The 18098-nt window shown below is 39.2% G+C and overlaps 1 protein-coding gene across 1 annotated transcript in view; it reads right to left on the bottom strand.

Moving 5' to 3' along the window:
* Window positions 1-18098, bottom strand: part of cerk (ceramide kinase) — a 49743-nt gene that overhangs the window by 22843 nt on the left and 8802 nt on the right. The window contains exons 3-6 of the mRNA XM_072241313.1: window positions 15152-15274; window positions 9942-10067; window positions 2077-2140; window positions 1529-1674 (exon numbers count right to left, since the gene is read on the bottom strand). Coding sequence (XP_072097414.1) covers window positions 1529-1674; window positions 2077-2140; window positions 9942-10067; window positions 15152-15274 — 459 coding nt within the window. The remainder of the gene's footprint in view (window positions 1-1528; window positions 1675-2076; window positions 2141-9941; window positions 10068-15151; window positions 15275-18098) is intronic.

The following is an 18098-nucleotide window of genomic DNA, read 5'->3' as shown; positions in this document are numbered from 1 at the left end:
CTTACCATAATTATCTTTCCCATGAAACTTACCAACGTGATCAAAAATGGCAACCATGTTCAGAAAATGGGTAACAAAATCCCTAGACCTGTTTAAGCTAAGATGTGAGGAGGAACAATCAGGGAACAAATAAATAAGCACTTGAAGTTTAAGCAAATAAGAGCCAGAATTGAGTTTTTAAAAATGACAAGTCCATGTTTGACTACCATAACTGAATATTCAGCTAGCATAACTGTTAAGGTGATTAGAGGAATGTGGTCATTGCCATGCACATAATTTTTAGAAAATCTTTGATAAAGTATAACATACAAGGCTTACTAGAAAAAAATGAGGGTTGTGGTATTCAAGGATCGAGAGCAGCATTGATCAGAAATTAGCAGAAAGCAGAGTTATGACAAACAGCTGTTTTTAAACAGGAGATGGCAATGAAATGCTGTTCCACAGAAGCCAGTGCTGGGATCAGAGGTTTTGCATCGCTCCCATATACAGAATGCAAAGGGCAGCAATTACAAGTTTGCAGATGACATGCAGAAGGCAGCGAGGAACACAATATCATTCACTGACAGGCTGGTAGAATGAACATGTATTAGATTAAATTTAGAACTGTTAAATACTTCCAGGACCTAACGATCCTGCTTTCATTCATCCTGCCAAAGTATAAGTGCAGAGAATTTTCTAAGCATGGTACAGCAAGTGCAGCATATGGTATTCTGAGATTCAGAGGTACAGCCTACAAAATCAAGGAAAAAATGTTGAACCTAGTTAAGCTACCACTGCAATACTACATCTGAAACTGGTATCTTACATTAAGGTTGTGAAGAGCCTAAAGAGGTGCAGAAAAGGTTTACTAGAATGATGGACGCACTGTAATTTTGAAGGTGGGCTTTTCCTGTTGAGCAAAGAAGGGAGTGCTGGGATTTGATTGAGCTGTGGAGGGAAATTTGAATGCAAACAGCAACATGGCTGGTGTAAACAGAGGGAAACCAAATAAGATGGGACTCCTATTAGAAATCAAATAGCAGCCTGAGTGTGGAGGAAAACATTAAAATGTCCTCCTGCTCAATCATTAACAGTTTTTTCTTTCAGCAGATGTCACTGAAACCTTTTTCAACTACATCCTAATTCAGATTGTCTCGTTCAATCATTGACATCGACTCTTGAAAAAGCAACAGCGTTTAAGAAATTTAAAAAGTTTCACTCTTTTTGGCTCAACCAGTTTCTGCACTAAACTGGGAAATCTTCCCTTTAACATTTCTTACGATCCACCTTGAACAGCCATAACTTTAAACTCTGCAATTCACTCATTAAACACTTCCTTCTCTCGAGTTCTCTGTCCTCCTTTAAGAATGCAGAAAGGGAAGATTCATGTGGTACATTGTTCCTTGTTTCCGAGATTATGATTGAATTGTACAATAATATATGGAAGATAAAAGCACAAATTTATAGATGTTATATATTCTACATTGTGTTTTTAAAGGAAATGTTGACCTTTTGTGCTGCTTTTTTTTATATAAGAAATACTTCTCACCTGATGGGATAATTCCAATCCTCAAATCGCATGGAACTAGTTCAGCATTGGGATGATTTTGATTAATGCATGCATTCTTCTGTGTCCGACCAATCACACCATGCATTACCTCACTGAACATACCATCTCCACCGACAGAAACAATCCTGGCAAAAAGACAAAAGTCAATTAATACTCAGGTCAAAATTTGATTAATATGCCCAATATATTTCAAATGCACTTGAGTTTTTCCAGGAACACATTAGCCTTACTAAACTACTCATTATCAAATTAAGCCAAGATCACCACTGATTATTTTAACAGTGAAATAGTGGACAGAAAAAAAATTGAGAGAGTAGAAAGGAATGAGAGAAAAAACTAATCTGGTGCTTGCATTAGAACTGAGTGATGCAGAGTAAAACAAAATACAAGATACACAAGACTACTTATGGTTGTTATTTTGAGCTTGCTAGCTAACAAAACACATGTATTTTCCTTATTTTGAAAGGCCTTGGATTACATCTTTTTTTCTAAAATGGTGGTTCAGTCATTTGTAAGTGAACACTCACCCATCATATTTCTCTAGATCAGCTTCCAACAGGTAGTTTCTGGCATGGTTAGCATATTCAGTAACTGGAAACAATAAGAAAAATTGCTCAAAAGTTTTAAAACTACATTCACAATAAACTGAGAATTTTTGTTCAAGTTTTTCCAGCACAAGCTGTTCCACCAATAAGTTTCAAAGAAACAACAAAGGCCCATAATTCAAACACATTCCACCAAAGCTCTGAACTGACCATAGAAGTGAAGAGAGTTTGTACGAGGGTAGCGCATTGAGAATTATAGCAATGCCCTTGAAAGAATGTCAGTCTTAAGTGATGACAGCAACCTTACATTCTGGTAAACATGGCTCCACACAATACCTGGACTATTCTACCTGGTTTGGTTTCACCAGGGTTCCTTTTTATTTTAAAACAGCAGCCAAATCTTCCATTCCACTTCACTGACAAGCTCAATTTGTGGTTGTCAAATGGAGCTAGCCAGCTCAATATTAATGAGGGTTGTGGTACAATATCAGTTGTTTCTGATCATTCACTCTTTTCAAGTGATTGGTCAAAGACACACCTGATATTGGACCTGGGATCTCACCAGCACTCAAGGTGTGTTCCCAGGAATTAGAACGCTAATTAATCGCACTAAAAGAGGTCACATTACTCATATTGTTATGTTTTACTTCCAATAGTACAAGAGGCCATTCAGCCCAAGTTTATGCTGTTAGTTTTCCCTGAGTCCTATTCCTCTACTTATTTCCTGGCCCTAAGCACACTCACGTGCCAATGAACTCCCTTGATGTCCCTGCCATCTACACATATCAAGAGCAATTTTTAGTACAAAATTAACTTAGCAACCATTATCACTGAGGGATGTGAGATGACGGTGGAGAACATGAGGAAAATCAGGGAGAAAGTGCAAAATCCACCTAAAACCCTGGATTGCAGCACTAATTGCTGGCTCATTGCACCACTCGAGACATTACAGTATCTTATCGCAGTGCTCAGTTGCTGCACCTGCTACCCTAGCCTGCTTAACACTAGTCCACAGAGGCAGCTTCACTACATTGAGTTACAATGGGAGAGCACCAATGATATTCGAGCCTTCACACCCAGATTCCCAGAACACAGCAGCATGCAAGGTGGAGCAGATAGAGGGTTGCACCAAATTTCCGGTGCAGCAGTGCAGGTCCTGAACATATCTTTTGTTTTACAACACGAGGAGTTTATACATTAGTGTTTGGATGTATTATAGTAAATGAACAATCTGCACAGCAATACTAATCTAGGAATCAGTATAATCAAAATAAATCACACTTAACAAAAAAAACTGATTGCTATTCCATCATTCCCTGATGCAATTTACTCTACTCAAGCAAACATTCAGCACAGTGGGGCAAAGATACTATTTTGTCCTGTTCTAACCCAGCAAAAAGTCAATTCAGTAGCTCTATAGCTGGTTTTAAAAAAAACAAATAATGTTTATTAATATATATTGAAAGATGAATAATGAAAAGATGGATAATAAACTAACTGAATTATATTATTTAACTACTAGTTGCGGCAATAAATGTTGGTATTACTTACATGATATACTATATAAAAATTTGTATATAGGACATGCACATTTACACAGGATAATAGGCCTGCTTCCAAAATCAAATCCCTGATGATTAATGAAAAAAAAATGGTTAAAATATACCAGTAAGCAAAAGCTGTCATTTTACTAGCCTAATTTAAGATTAACAAAGAGTAGGTCATGCGTTCCTTCAAATTTTGTGAACTTGCAAACCTAATTGTTTTTTAGGTTAATTATGAAGACACTCAGTCCTCGTTTATTGTCATTTAGAAATGCATGCATACATTAAGAAATGAAAACAATGTTCCTCCAGAGTGATATCACAAAAAAAAAGGACAAACCAAAGACTAACACTGACAAGACAACACAACATAATTATAACATATAGTTACAGCAGTGCAAAGCAATACCATAATCTGATAAAGAGCAGACCATGGGAATGGTAAAAAAAAAGTCTCAAAGTTCCGATCGACTCCCGATAGCAGGCGGCAGAAGGGAGAAACTCTCTCTGCCATTAACCTCCAGGCACCAACAACTGTCGATGCATTGGAAGCACCCAACCACAGCCGACTCCATGAGTCCATTCAAAAACTTCGAGCCTCCGACCAGCCCTTCGACACCAAGCACTATCTCTGCCGAGCACTTCGACCCTGCCCCGGCCGCCAAGCAACAAGCAAAGCCGAGGATTCGGGGCCTTCCCCTCCGGAGATTCAGGATCACACAGTAACAGTGGCAGTGAAAGAGGCATTTCAGAAGTTTCTCCAGATGTTCCTCTGTTCTCTCATGTCTGTCTCCATCAAATCAGAATTGTGCATAGCACGCTACTTGACAGATTACAGATATCATTCACCGGAGTGGCCGCACAAGCTGTGTCACGTCGCCATCTTCTCCTCCGTAGAAGATGGGCTGTACGTTTTAAATTTGTCTGGGTTTTGTGTAATCCAGCATTTTTAAACATGTAAAAAAAAATTATAAAAGGCAGATGAGTAAAATAAATAGCTAACTAGAAATGGATTCATTTAAAAATTAATAAAACAAATTAATATCAATGTTAAACAAGTGGACTTGAACATATGAAAACAAGTATTGATATGGAAAGCAGAGTTGGTGAACAACAAAGAGATCCTCAGAGACCACATCCTCAGTAAATAACCTCATCTGCAGGAGCTTTCATTCAGAGTTACTGAGCTGGAGTCAGAGATACAGATCCTATGATAGATCCCGAGGCAGTTACAAAGCTCACAATACTCACTTGAATTTGGCAAAGAGAGAGAACAGTGAGACAATAAGTCCAACTGATTTGGGACTCATGGATATGGTGATGCAGGAGCCTCAGCTTTTTATCCAATCTAACAAGTATAAGGCAATCATCACATAATAGTAAAGATGACACAAGAGATATTATAGATGCTGGAAATCTACAGCAATACAAATAATGTGCTGGAGGAGCCCAACAGGTCAAGCAGCATCTATGAATGGGAATAAACAGTCGATGTTTTGGACTGAGACCCTTCATCAGGTAGAGATAGCTATTTTGACTACAGTATGTGACTAAGTAAGGGAATTAAAAAGGAATATGGTAGTGGTAGGGGCAGGACAGTCAGGCAGATAAATACTATGCTCTGATGCCTAAGTCTTGAAGACTGTGCTTGTTGCATTTCTGGTTCTGGAGTGTAGGACATCTCCTCTGGGCTGCAGATAAATGGTTCGCAAGTGGAATTTCTGGTTACCATGGCGCAAATAGATGATGTAGGTAGGACCAAAGAACAGGTTTAATGAGGACCCAGAGGAAACTGGGTCAATTTACATCCACAACCACAAAGGTAATGATCTCTAGCTTACTTTTGAGCCTCACAAAGATTGACATAGGTAAACTGATCAAAGAAATGAAAATGAGGAGCAGAAATTCATGAGAGAAGGGATTTTGATCCATGGGGCACAGGTATCAAGAAGTACTAAGGAGAGGGAGCAAAAAGGTGGGAGCAGATGTCAGGAAAGGAGGAGAAATTCAAACATCGGTTCTCTGCCGCTCGGCTGACAGCCCAAGACATGACATCGGACACTTAGGAGCCATAACTAAACATTTCAAGCACAAAATCACTGCACCGTAGGTAAAATCAACAAAAGTTTAAGATCGCACATCCACACCTTGCCAAAACCAATGCGAGAGTGGCGGGAGACTGTGAACCATGCTCACCTGACTTGTATTGGCGGGAAAGCGGTGCATCTCATCTCAACAGTGAGACCGTGAAGCTAGTGCACCTGACTTGTATTGGCAGGAAGGCAGTGCTGCTCGCATAACTGTGAATTTTGGACGCATATAACAGGACGATGGTAGAAATAGGTTCCTCGCATAACTGTGAATCCCCATAGTCTGAAGACGCATATAACGAGGATAGGGTGTAGTTGTTATAAAGCAAACAGGATAGGGAATTAAAAATTCCAGGGTACTTGACAAGTTAGAGACAATATTAACAGAAAAGGCAGCAGGAATAGGTAAATCTACTAACAAAGGGTTACTTCCAACAGGTTTCAGGAAGGGCTCACTGCAGATCAGAATTATCTTGGATGCTGATACAGAATAACAAAAGGTTAGAAAATTTAGGTTAGTAATTTATTGACTGAGGCTGATGTGATCTTAATTCAAGAGAGAAGACAATGAAGGCAGAATAGTTCCCATTTATCCCACTGATTAACTTTTGTGGAAACTTAAGAGGTGGGCCATAATGTTACAGTAAGGAAGGGAGTTGGCTTTGTCACAGCTTTGCTTGGACCTGGATCACTGGTTAGGAGAGTATAGAAGAGTAAGTTATTCATTGCGATACTGGGGTAGATCAAAAACCCCAAACACATTGAAATCAATCAAAGTCCAAGACTTTGCTATCAGTTTAATTTATTTCCATATGTGTACGTACCTATATGCACAGACAAAATGATAAACTTACTTGCAGTAGCATCACAGGCACATGGTGTCATACAGTACCATTTACAAGACAAAGTTATCACAATTGATTTTAAAATATTTTATGCTTTATAAATTAGAAAGTATTTTATCAATTTACATCGCAACAGAACAAACTTTACAATGTGCATCACTCTCCAAGACTTCCTCACAAACCAAACAGTATACCCCACAATGCAAACCAACATGGAATGCATGCACAATTGGAATTGGTGGACCATGTCACCACCAAATATCCCCAAAGACCCACCTCCCTACTCACTCCCTAGCATGGCTCCAAGAACTTCTTATCATCCCAAGTCAGGAGATGAAACCTAGTATTTTGCTGGCCAGATACTTGTACTACCATGGCACACAAGTAGACTGAGAATATTTTGAGTACAAGATTCAATGATTCCTTCGGTGAAGCTTTTCAAAAAGACACCAGACTTCTATATTAGTTTCAATGAAGGACAAATTATGCGATTCTAGTTGCAAATCCATGCATGCCCTCCAAAACTGCCGTTGATAATCAAAAGTCATATCAGGACACCACTAAAGCCTCTGCCCTAACCATTAAAAGCAGTAGCTCCTTCATATTCAATGCCAAACTCAGAGGATTTTCCCGGTATTTGCTCACCAACTGTTGTTATTACCATTTCAACACCAAACTGATTCCTTTTGCTCTGGGTACACATATGGATTAAGTAACTCTGATATAGCACTAAACACTGACTTGCTAGCCTAATACCATAGGAACAGACAGTAGCAGCTATACTTTGGTGCTTGATCTGGGAAACATTTGTTCTAGACAGGCTTCCAATTTACAGGAGGCAAGTGCCGCAGCACTTTGTGGACAGCATATAATAGAGGAAATATCTGGACACACCAATGCTATCTACAAAAGATGGCTCTAACTTGTGCACGATATTTTATTGTACACCTAGGATTCTTCCATATGACTGTACCAACACAAGCTCTGTCCAACCATTGCATTACCTTATGCTAATCCCAAATGAACATGACGTTCTATACACTTACAATGACAGAATGCTAAAGTTCAAATTCCATGCAAAACTTGTAGTAAGTCCAAGACCAGAGCTTCTGCTGCATTGATGTGGTAACTAGCAGTTTTCCACAATCATTTAAAAGATCATTAATAAGTGACCAAATGCCAAAACTTTGTTTATATTGGCAGGTCTCATTTGTTCCACAGTGCAGGCCTGCTATTAATACTTATACCAATTTCAGGAATTACTCCAATTGCCTTCCAGTTATGGTGGGAGTGTTGCAACAGATTAGGTTGCACTAATGCAACACTAACTAAATGTCAAATGCAACTTCTAGCTGAACAATCTTGAATCAAAAAGAGAATTCAAATGTGAAATTATTAACACATCAAATCAATATTCCAGAACTGTTGATAAATGACAGAAGTCAACGCAAACAACGCAAGCTAGAGAATGGCATCACAGCCAGACAATGGAAAAGTTGTTAGTACAATTAAACTGACCATGTTAGTTGCACAAAATAATTAAAGAAACTAAATATAACAATGGTTCGATGGGAGGAGAAAAAGATGTTTGTTTCAATTCATTAAAAACTTCCAAAGAAGCTACCTGCTCAGTATGTATCAGTTTCCTCATTTACACATCCAAAAGGTGATTCCCACCTCAATCAGAACAAAAGATAGATAAGAGTTTCCAGTCTAGGATTTATCTGGTTGGGGGATGAAGTCAGATAAGAGATATGTGCATGCTCACTCCCACTCCCCTCATAACCCAAGAATTATCACTCCTGAAACAACAGTCCAACTTCCTCAAAATACTCCAAAGCAGCATTAATCACAAAAGAACTTTGTGTGACTAATATAAAAACTGTATTGTGAGTGGAAGAGACAAACAAGTCTGGAATATCTGGTAAAATTCCTGACATGGAATGATTTTACTTCATAATGCTCACAATCAAGCAAATTAGTATATAGTGCTGGAAAAAGGAAAATAAAAATGTTCATATACTTTTGTCCAGTAAATTTAAACAACCTTCTAATGGCAACATTTATTATTAATGCAAAGGGGATAAGACTAGATACAGTTGTTGGCTTTATGCCTTGTTGTACAATGGAAACCATGTTTTCTTCCTCAATGTATAATTTATCTCATAGCAAAATGGGATTGACACAAACTAGTATTTTCAGCAATCTTACAATTCCAGTCACTCCCCATCAAACTCTCTTCACATTGCTAGCGCATGCTGTCTAAAATACTTCGTGGCAAGGTAGGAAGTCAGAAGAGTATCAAGTAGTAGGAGTCACAATGAGAATCGCTTATTCTAGCAGTGATGATCTTTTATAATCATTGCAAATGAGCAGTAAGAGAATACATAGAAAATATGCACAAATGATTCAATTCATTCTTATAGAAATATTAAGTCACCATTATCAGGCATTAAGAATATCCATGAAAAGCTTGCAGGAGCCCACCAAGTAGCACTCAGTGTTACACTACCATTCAATAAGATCATGACTGATAGTTTCCTTCAGCATCACACTGTACTAATCCAACTTTCCTCGATTTAACTTAAAACAAGATCTATTGATTTCTGCCTTGAATATTTAGGGGGAACGTAACTCCACTGCCCTCATGGATAGGGAGCTCCAGATTATTAATTATTCTCCATATGATGGAATTTCTTTTCGATTTTGTGAGATTCCTCATTCTAAACCCTGCTTCTGGACACTTTATTCCCAAATTTACCTCAATTTATTTTATATATTTTTTTTAAATATAAATTTCAATAAGATTACCCCTCATTCTAAACTCGAGAATATCGTAGATCCAGTCTCATTAATATCTCCTCACATAAACCTGCTACCCCAGGAATCAATCTGATAAGCTTTTGCTAATGTCCTCTATGGTTAATACATTCATACTTCCTTTCGTGGTGAGTTTAGGCACACACGCAATATTTCTGAAGTCCTCATCAGGGCACTTTATAACTGAAGCAAGACATACTAAAATCCTCTTGCACCAATGCCAAGCTCACCACTTTTCTTCTCAACTCCATCATGCACAAAATAAAGCTCCTTTGAAAAAGCAGAGCTGTTTCAAAAAAATAAAACCTGCATATTCTGGTAATTTAAAAATTAGAAAATGCCAGAGAAACTCAGGTTAGGCCACATCTCTGGGGAGAGAAGTACAATTAATGTTTCAGTTTGAGGATTGTTCAGTAGAATTAAGAAATTTTTTGGTATGCATTTGTATAATATCTGATGGTTCAGGATGAAATTCGTTATTAACCTGGTTTGTCCACTTACCATCATAAACTAGTATTTAAATGCTCAATATGTAGACAGTAACTTACCAATCACATCTGCAGTAATGGAAGCCAATTGAAACAGAGGAGACACCTTCTCATCATAGATCTGCTTTCCAAGTTGCTTCCCTCCAAAAGGATTAATAAATACAATTAAGTTCTTTGGTCTCATAGCTACAAAAGGAAAAACAAAGTGCAACTTTAGGAATCACTAGTTAACTACAAAAAAGCTACAATAAGTTGAAATTTAATCTACTTGTCAAATCAAAGTGAAAGCATTGGTTATTGGCATTTCTTGTCAGGATCTCAAATCTTTAGATTTTTGTTTTTAGTATTAACATAATTTATTGCTGGGTAACAGAGTAATTAGTAAATTGCAACAAAAACATGACAGTCAACCTAATATATCGTGAACAATATTTCTGATGAAAAGACTGAGCAAGTCAAACATAAGAAAAAGCAAAGTATTCATTTAGCAATGTGTTGAATCAAGTAAAAGACATGAAACATGTACAGGAAGTCACCCATTTGGAGAGGTGCTCTGCAAACATCTTTGACTACAGTAAATCAATAAAATGCTGATGTGGCGCCATTTGCTTTCATTTCCTGACAGCAATTATGTTGTTTTGGCTGTAAATACATTTTGGCATTTTATAACAAAACAAGCTATTATCATTGTTTAGATTAGAGATACAATTGATTTTGAATGTTTTGTTGCCAGCAAACAAAAAAGGCATCTACCGTATGAGGCTAACACAAATTAGAATTTGTCTTTATTTTGAATTCATGTTAATTTGAAGAGCCTATTTAGTGGCTATCTGATTCATTATGCCTGATGAACATTATGAAGGTGCAAAAACATGAGTCTACTCACACTCTCCCTTCTAGATGAATGGATCAAATTTGTAAGGAAAAAAGGAAAACAGACCGTGACAGGAAACTTGAAGGCACGAAATAATGTGGGAAATGCTCAGTGGAAATGAAATCTATTCATCTATTGGATGAAATAACTTGTACAGCCTGATGCAAAAGACTAACAAACACAACGAATGTGGAAGGATATGTGAAATGCTACAGCACAGAGCTACATATTTTCTATAAACACACTCTGCTTTTAAATAATTTGAAGAAGGAAAAATATATCCAATTAAAGTAGTCACTGGCAGCCACAAATTCAACCCTGACAAAGATGTGGTTGCAAATATCATTGAAACAGTTATGGATCGTGGGTTGGAATGGAATCTGGAGAATTTATTTCGCAATACAGCATGGAAAAGGCCCTTCAAGCCACACCGTCCAGCAACCCCAATTAACCCTAACAACCTAATCATGGGACAATTTAGAATCACCAATTAACCTACCCAGTAGGTCTTTGGAATGTGGGAGGAAACCCAAGCATCCAGGAAAATCCCATGCACTCCATGGGGAGGACGGTCAGAGACTCCTCACAGAACAGTGCTGGAATTGAACTTTGGAATACCATGAGCTGTAATCGTGTCATGCTAAGCACTACACTACCAATTTTTAACAAGCCAAATGCTGTGTACAAATATCAGACTATGCTAGCAAGAGAGAAATAATGCAGTTGAAGAGAATTGGAATCCAAATTAAAAACAAATCTCATCAATACTCCATAAAGGCAAGGAGCCACCCTAGCAAATGTCTTCCTTAATATCTTTGAACATTAGCACTCTGACTGCCAGAATTTAATCTGACATCCACAAGCTAACTTCATGGATCTTAGCAAATTACTTGTCATTTAGGTGTGCATAATTATATTCAACTTTATCATGTGAATTGATGGAATCCAGTTGCCCTGATACCTTTTCTCCATGAACACAATGGTCTGGTGAAGCCTTTTACCATGGTCATCACTGACAGAACCAAGATTTGCAGAGAACAAATCTAAATGGGAATGCAGGAAATGAATCTTTCATGACATGCTGTTTTTCATAATTTTGTATGATTGAAGCATGCTGTCAACCAGCTGCACGGAGCTTAGTGCGCTGTAGTTGCCAAGAAAATTTTCAATAACATCCTTGAATGCCTTCCATCTGATTTTCTCTCACCCCCTTCTAGAAGTTCTTCTAATTGCCTGTCAGTGATGGCTTGTTTGATTTGTTGACCAACAAAAAAAATGTTTTCCTTAATCCTAGCATTAGTTATTCTGGGAAACATCTGTCTCAAATATCAAAATCCTTCACGGAAACGCTTACGCCTAGTGACAGCAGATTCCATCCTTGCAGAGTTAAACCCAGTAAATTCTGCTTTTGCCTTTGACAAACCCAAGTCTCTGACCAGGTCATTTAACTCAGATTGAGTTGTCAGATGAGGCACACTCAACATAAATAGTTCAAAAACTGTATCAGTTATCGGTGTCATTTTCCATTCTTGGCTCGTGCATCACAGCATCTTTGCCTGCCTCCCCTAGACTCCATGTGCTGTTTTTCTAAACCCAGTCCTGCTGTGCAGTATCCACCCTGCCCAAGCATGCCCAGGCACGCCTGGGATAGAAACCCTTCACAAACACGAGAGGATCTGCAGATGCTGGAAATCTAAAGCAACATGCACAAAATGCTCGAGGAACTCAGCAGGCCAGTCAGCATCTATGGAAAAGGGTAAACAGTTGATGTTTTAAGCTGAAACCCTTCATCAGATTGGAAAGGATAGGAAAATGTCAGAATAAGAAAGAGGGGATGAAGGGAAGAAGTAGTACAAAGTGTTTGGTGATACATGAAACCAGGTGAGGGGTTGGGGTCAAGTAAACAGCTGGAAAGTTAATTGGTAAAAGAAATAAAGGGCTGAAGAAGCAGGAATCTGAGAGGAGAGGATAGAAGACCATGCAAGGAAAAGGAGGAGGAGCACCAGAGAGAGGTGATGGACAAGTAACGAGCGAAGGCAAGGGAGGGAAACAGGAATGGTGGAGGAGAGGCAATTACCAGAAGTTCGAGAAATCGATGTTCATGCCATCAGACAGAATAAATATAAGGTGTTGTTATCCCAACCTGAACGTGGCCTCATCCTGGCAACAGAGGAAGCCATGGACTGACGTGGCAGAATGGGAATGGGAAGTAGAATTGAAATGGGTAGTCACCAGGAGATCCCACTTTTTCAGGCAGACAGATCGTAGATGCTCAGCAAAGCAGTCTCCCAATGTACGTCGGGTCTCACTGATATATAGGAGGCCACACCAGAAGCACCGGATACAGCAGATCACCCCAATAGACTCACAGGTAAAGTGTCACCTCACCCCAGTAGGGCCATTTGAGGCCCTGAATGGCAGTGAGGGAGGAGGGGTAGGGGCAGGTGTTGCACTTGTTCTGCTTGTAGAAATAAGCACCGAGATGAAGATCTGTAGGGAAGGACGAGTGGACAAGGGAGCTGCGTAGAGAGCAATCCATGCAGAAAGTGGGGGATGGGGAGGGGAATAAAGATGGAAAGATGCACTTAGTGGTGGGATCTTGTTGGAGATGGCTGATGTTATGGAGAATTATGTGCTGGACACAGGCTAGTAGGGTGGAAGGTGAGGATAAGAGGAACGTTATCCCTGGTGTGGCAGTGGGAGGATGGGGGTGAGGGCAGTCGTGCGCGCTATGGAAGAGATGCGACGAAAGCAACATTGATGGTGGAGGAAGGGAAACCCCTTTCTTTGAAGAAGGAGGACATGTCTGTAGTTCTGGAGTAAGCCTTTTCCCAAGAGCAGATACAACAGAGATGAATGGATTGAGAGAAGAGGATGGCATTTTTACAAGAGACAGGGTGGGAAGAGGTATAGTCCAGGTAGCTGTGAGAATCAGTGGGTTTATAGAAGATATCAGTAGCTACTATCTCCAGAGATGAAGACAGAGAGAGATCCAGAAAGGGGAGGTGTCAAAAATAGAAAACTCAACTTACAGTGTGTGCATCGATTTAAATAATGAAATGAAATACAATACAATACCAAATATAGGCATTTTCAAAACAGTAGTGCCTGATAGGGAAATGTTGTGGCAAGATTCATGATTAGCAGCCCCAAATCCACAAGATACACTGAAAAGTATTCAGAAAGCAAACTTCATTATCCAGAGTAGTTCACTGAGGCATGTTCATTTTTCTTTAGCATGAAACCCCATTTAATAAAGTTGTTAAAACATTTAGGATTTGAATTATACAAGAACGTGACAGTAGTATAAAACATAAAATGGAGTTGAAAAACATTGGCCTTAATTGTAATTACAAAGTGACATTGACAGAAACTACTGCGTTCTGCTGGCACGTGGTAAACTCAGGTATCCAGAGGTGCTGTTGTTAACCGTCCATCTGGTGCACTATGAAAGTCCTTACAGATTGAAATCTTAATTAAATTTGAACGGCAGAGCCTCTGTATGGGGATGAATGGCTGCCCTTAACCCTTGTTCTTAGGCTCACTGAACTGAATTAACCAATTTTTCACAGTGAAACTCTTGAACAAGTTGAGCCTTGTTGAAAGATTTGTAACTGAAAAGTGACTTTGACATTAAATCAGACTACTGCACTGCAGCTCTAGGGTTTCAAACTCAGGTGTTATCTGCTTGGAGCTTGCACTTGTTCCAAGACCATACGGATTTCTTCAGGGTGCTTTGGTTTCCTCCCACAATACCATATGGGGTAACATATGGTCACAACTGAGTTAGCCAATGTACCTTATGTTACTCTAGAAAGACAAGTATAAAGCAAAAAGAATGAAACGGGGAGTTAATGAGCATATGTAAGAGAACAAGCCACCAGAATACAGGGAAAATAAGGAGTGGAAATAGGACTAACAGGATTGATCCACAGGATCTGGCACAAGGCTCATGTTGAATAGCTGTCTTCTTTCTAATTAAAAGGTGCAAGGTAACACCACAGCTTCTATGCTGATTTCATTGGAACGTTCCACTCTTTACCTTGGTCAATTGAAAGTGTTTAAAGATTTCAATTCAAAATTACAGCTACTCATTTCCTGGTTTGCTGACTGTAAAAATACTTAAGTCTTCCATTAGTCCCCCAAAGCCAACAGCAAAATTAAAGCAATGCTAGGGAATGACATATCCGCGTCACTAAGACAGATGCATCATGCACACCATTGAAGGCAACTACAAATGCTGTTGAGTAGAAAATCTATGCAGTGCTTACAGTGGAAAAAGTAACATTTCAGATTTATATAACTTCTGCAAAGCCAAAAGATGGAGTAACTTTACACAATTTGTAAAATAAAAGGCATTTGACAATTTTATCATTATTCCACAAAAACACAGTACCTTGTAAATCCAACTGTTCCTCAACAGCTTGTATCCATTGACTACAGAGTTGGCGATCACTGCTGCTAAAGGTTACCTCACTACACAACCAGTGGTGCTCTTTTGATCTCTTCACATGATATACTAAAACATGAACACAGAAAAATGCTATGATCTTACCTGTAGACATTCCAAATAAGCTGAAAGATAATTTTGTACAAATACTTCTGTGACTGGTTAGATCAGGGACCCTTTGGTTTATGGTAGGAATCCATGGCATTAAAAAAAAGGTTGGGGGCTCCTGGGTTAGGTATTTTCAAAACAATGCCGGTAATCAAACTTTCATTTTAAAATTATGAATATTCAATGAATTCATACTTCTACACAAAAGAAACATGAAACAATATTAAGACAGAGGCACAAGAGTCTGCAGATATTAGAAACCTGGAGTGACACACAAAATGCTGGAGGAACTCAGCAGGTCAAGCAGTATCTATGGAGGGAAATGGACAGTTAACATTTTAGGCCTAGACCTTATATCAGGGCAGGTAAGAAAGAAGGGAAAAAAGTTTAAAGAGGGGGAACAGATTGGAATAGAAGCTGGTAGGTGAAGGTGGATCGAGGTGAGGGGTGATAGGCAGATGAAGGAGTGATAGAAGGAATATGATAAAGAGCTCGGAGGTGCCAATTGAAGTGACAGAGGGGTAGAACCTGATGGGTGAGGATAGTGGACCATAGGATCAAGGGAAGGAAGAGAGGAGGTGATAAGAGGGAAGAATATATTGGTGATGGGCAGATTGAGAGGGTGGGGGGAGGGGAAGATGGAGTGAGGCGACCAGTGGAATAAAGGGGATGAAAAATGAAACAATGGGGAGTGTAAGTAACCTGAAGTTAGAGAAGAGACTAAGTTAGAAAAGTTAGAGAAGACCATAAGACCACAAGACAGAGGAGCAGAAGTACGCCATTCAGCCCATCTAGTCTGCTCCGCCATTTTATCATGAGCTGATCCATTTTATCCTATTTAGTCCCACTGCCCCCCCTTCTCACCATAACCTTTGATGCCCTGGCTACTCAGATACCTATCAATCTCTGCCTTAAATACGCCCAATGACTTGGCCTCCACTGCTGCCCGTGGCAACAAATTCCATAGATTCATCACCCTCTGACTAAAAAAATTTCTGCGCATTTCTGTTCTGAAAGGGCGCCTTTCAATCCTGAAGTCATGCTCTCTCGTACTAGACTCCCCCATCATGGGAAACAACTTTGCCACATCCACTCTGTCCATGCCTTTTAACATTTGAAATGTTTCTATGAGGTCTCCCCTCATTCTTCTAAACTCCAAGGAATACAGTCCAAGAACAGACAAACGTTCCTCATATGTTAACCCTCTCATTCCTGGAATCATTCTCGTGAATCTTCTCTGTACCCTCTCCAACGTCAGCACATCCTTTCTTAAGTAAGGAGACCAAAACTGCCCACAGTACTCCAAGTGAGGTCTCACCAGCGCCTTATAGAGCCTCAACATCACATCCCTGCTCCTATACTCTATTCCTCTAGAAATGAATGCCAACATTGCATTCGCCTTCTTCACTACTGACTCAACCTGGAGGTTAACTTTAAGGGAATCCTGTACGAGGACTCCCAAGTCCCGTTGCATCTCAGAACTTTGAATTCTTTCCCCATTTAAATAATAGTCTGCCCGTTTATTTTTTCTGCCAAAGTGCATAACCGTACACTTTCCAACATTGTACTTCATTTGCCACTTCTCTGCCCATTCTTCCAATCTATCCAAGTCTCTCTGCAGACTCTCCGTTTCCTCAGCACTACTGGCCCCTCCACCTATCTTCGTATCGTCAGCAAACTTAGCCACAAAGCCATCTATTCCATAATCCAGATCGTTGATGTACAATGTAAAAAGAAGCGGCCCTAACACTGATCCCTGTGGAACACCACTGGTAACCGGCAGCCAACCAGAATAGGATCCCTTTATTCCCACTCTCTGTTTCCTGCCAATCAGCCAACGCTCTATCCACGTATGTAACTAGTAGTAGTCAGAGACTACAAAATCAGAATATGCCAAATTGATGCTAGGTACACATTAAGTGTGGTTCCTTTGATCTATGTCTAGTCTCAATTTGGCAATAGAGGCAGCAGTGGACAGACATTTTGGTGTGGGAATGGGAAGCAGAATTAAAATGGCTGAACATTGGAAGATCCTGGCTGGCACAGCAGTCTGAATGAAGGTGTGCTCGACAGAGTGATATAACCTCAAGATGTGAACACTTATAATGAGGGAAGATCTTTAACTGAAGTAGCAGCATTCCTATTGGCTTCGCTCTAGAAAACAATTCCAGGAATGCTCAAGTGACCATGATACCTCTGGACAAATCCGGTTTGTCCACTGAAATCATTGGGAAGAAGCAGAAAAACAAGTAGACTTTTAAAAATTTAATGAAGTCAGATTGAGTAAATTTAATTGTTTCAAGAATGCACGAATGTTATTAATGGGAAGAATTAAAGAGCTGTGCACAGTTGTGATTGTAAATTGCACTGTTGCATTTGAACAGTAAAACTTAGAGATCCAGTCTTACTCAACTCCACAGACCCTATATTAGTTGGGAGTTACTGATATCATATCGTACATATTTATCATCACTCCTCAAGTATTAACATATCCAACATATCCTTCTGAAGTCAAAGGTTACTTAGTGGTTAAGGGGGTTTGCCAGATCATCTCCTATAATGTGCTTCAAGTCGAAAAAAAGTAAACACAATTGGTGCCATATATGCAAGTTGCAAATAACTAAAAATGTTAAGCCTGTTTAAAGTTGAAAGTTAAATAAAAATCAAATAATCCTTTTTCACTTCACTCTCTTCAACCCACACAAAAAGAAGAATGTTAAGTAGTAAATAGATAAATTAGAGACCAACATCTTTTAAATAAAGTGAACAAGATTTTTAAGGCAGA

This window comes from Mobula birostris, chromosome 23 (assembly GCF_030028105.1).
Source record: "Mobula birostris isolate sMobBir1 chromosome 23, sMobBir1.hap1, whole genome shotgun sequence".
Taxonomy (NCBI): domain Eukaryota; kingdom Metazoa; phylum Chordata; class Chondrichthyes; order Myliobatiformes; family Myliobatidae; genus Mobula; species Mobula birostris.
This window is presented reverse-complemented; position numbering and strand designations above follow the sequence as displayed.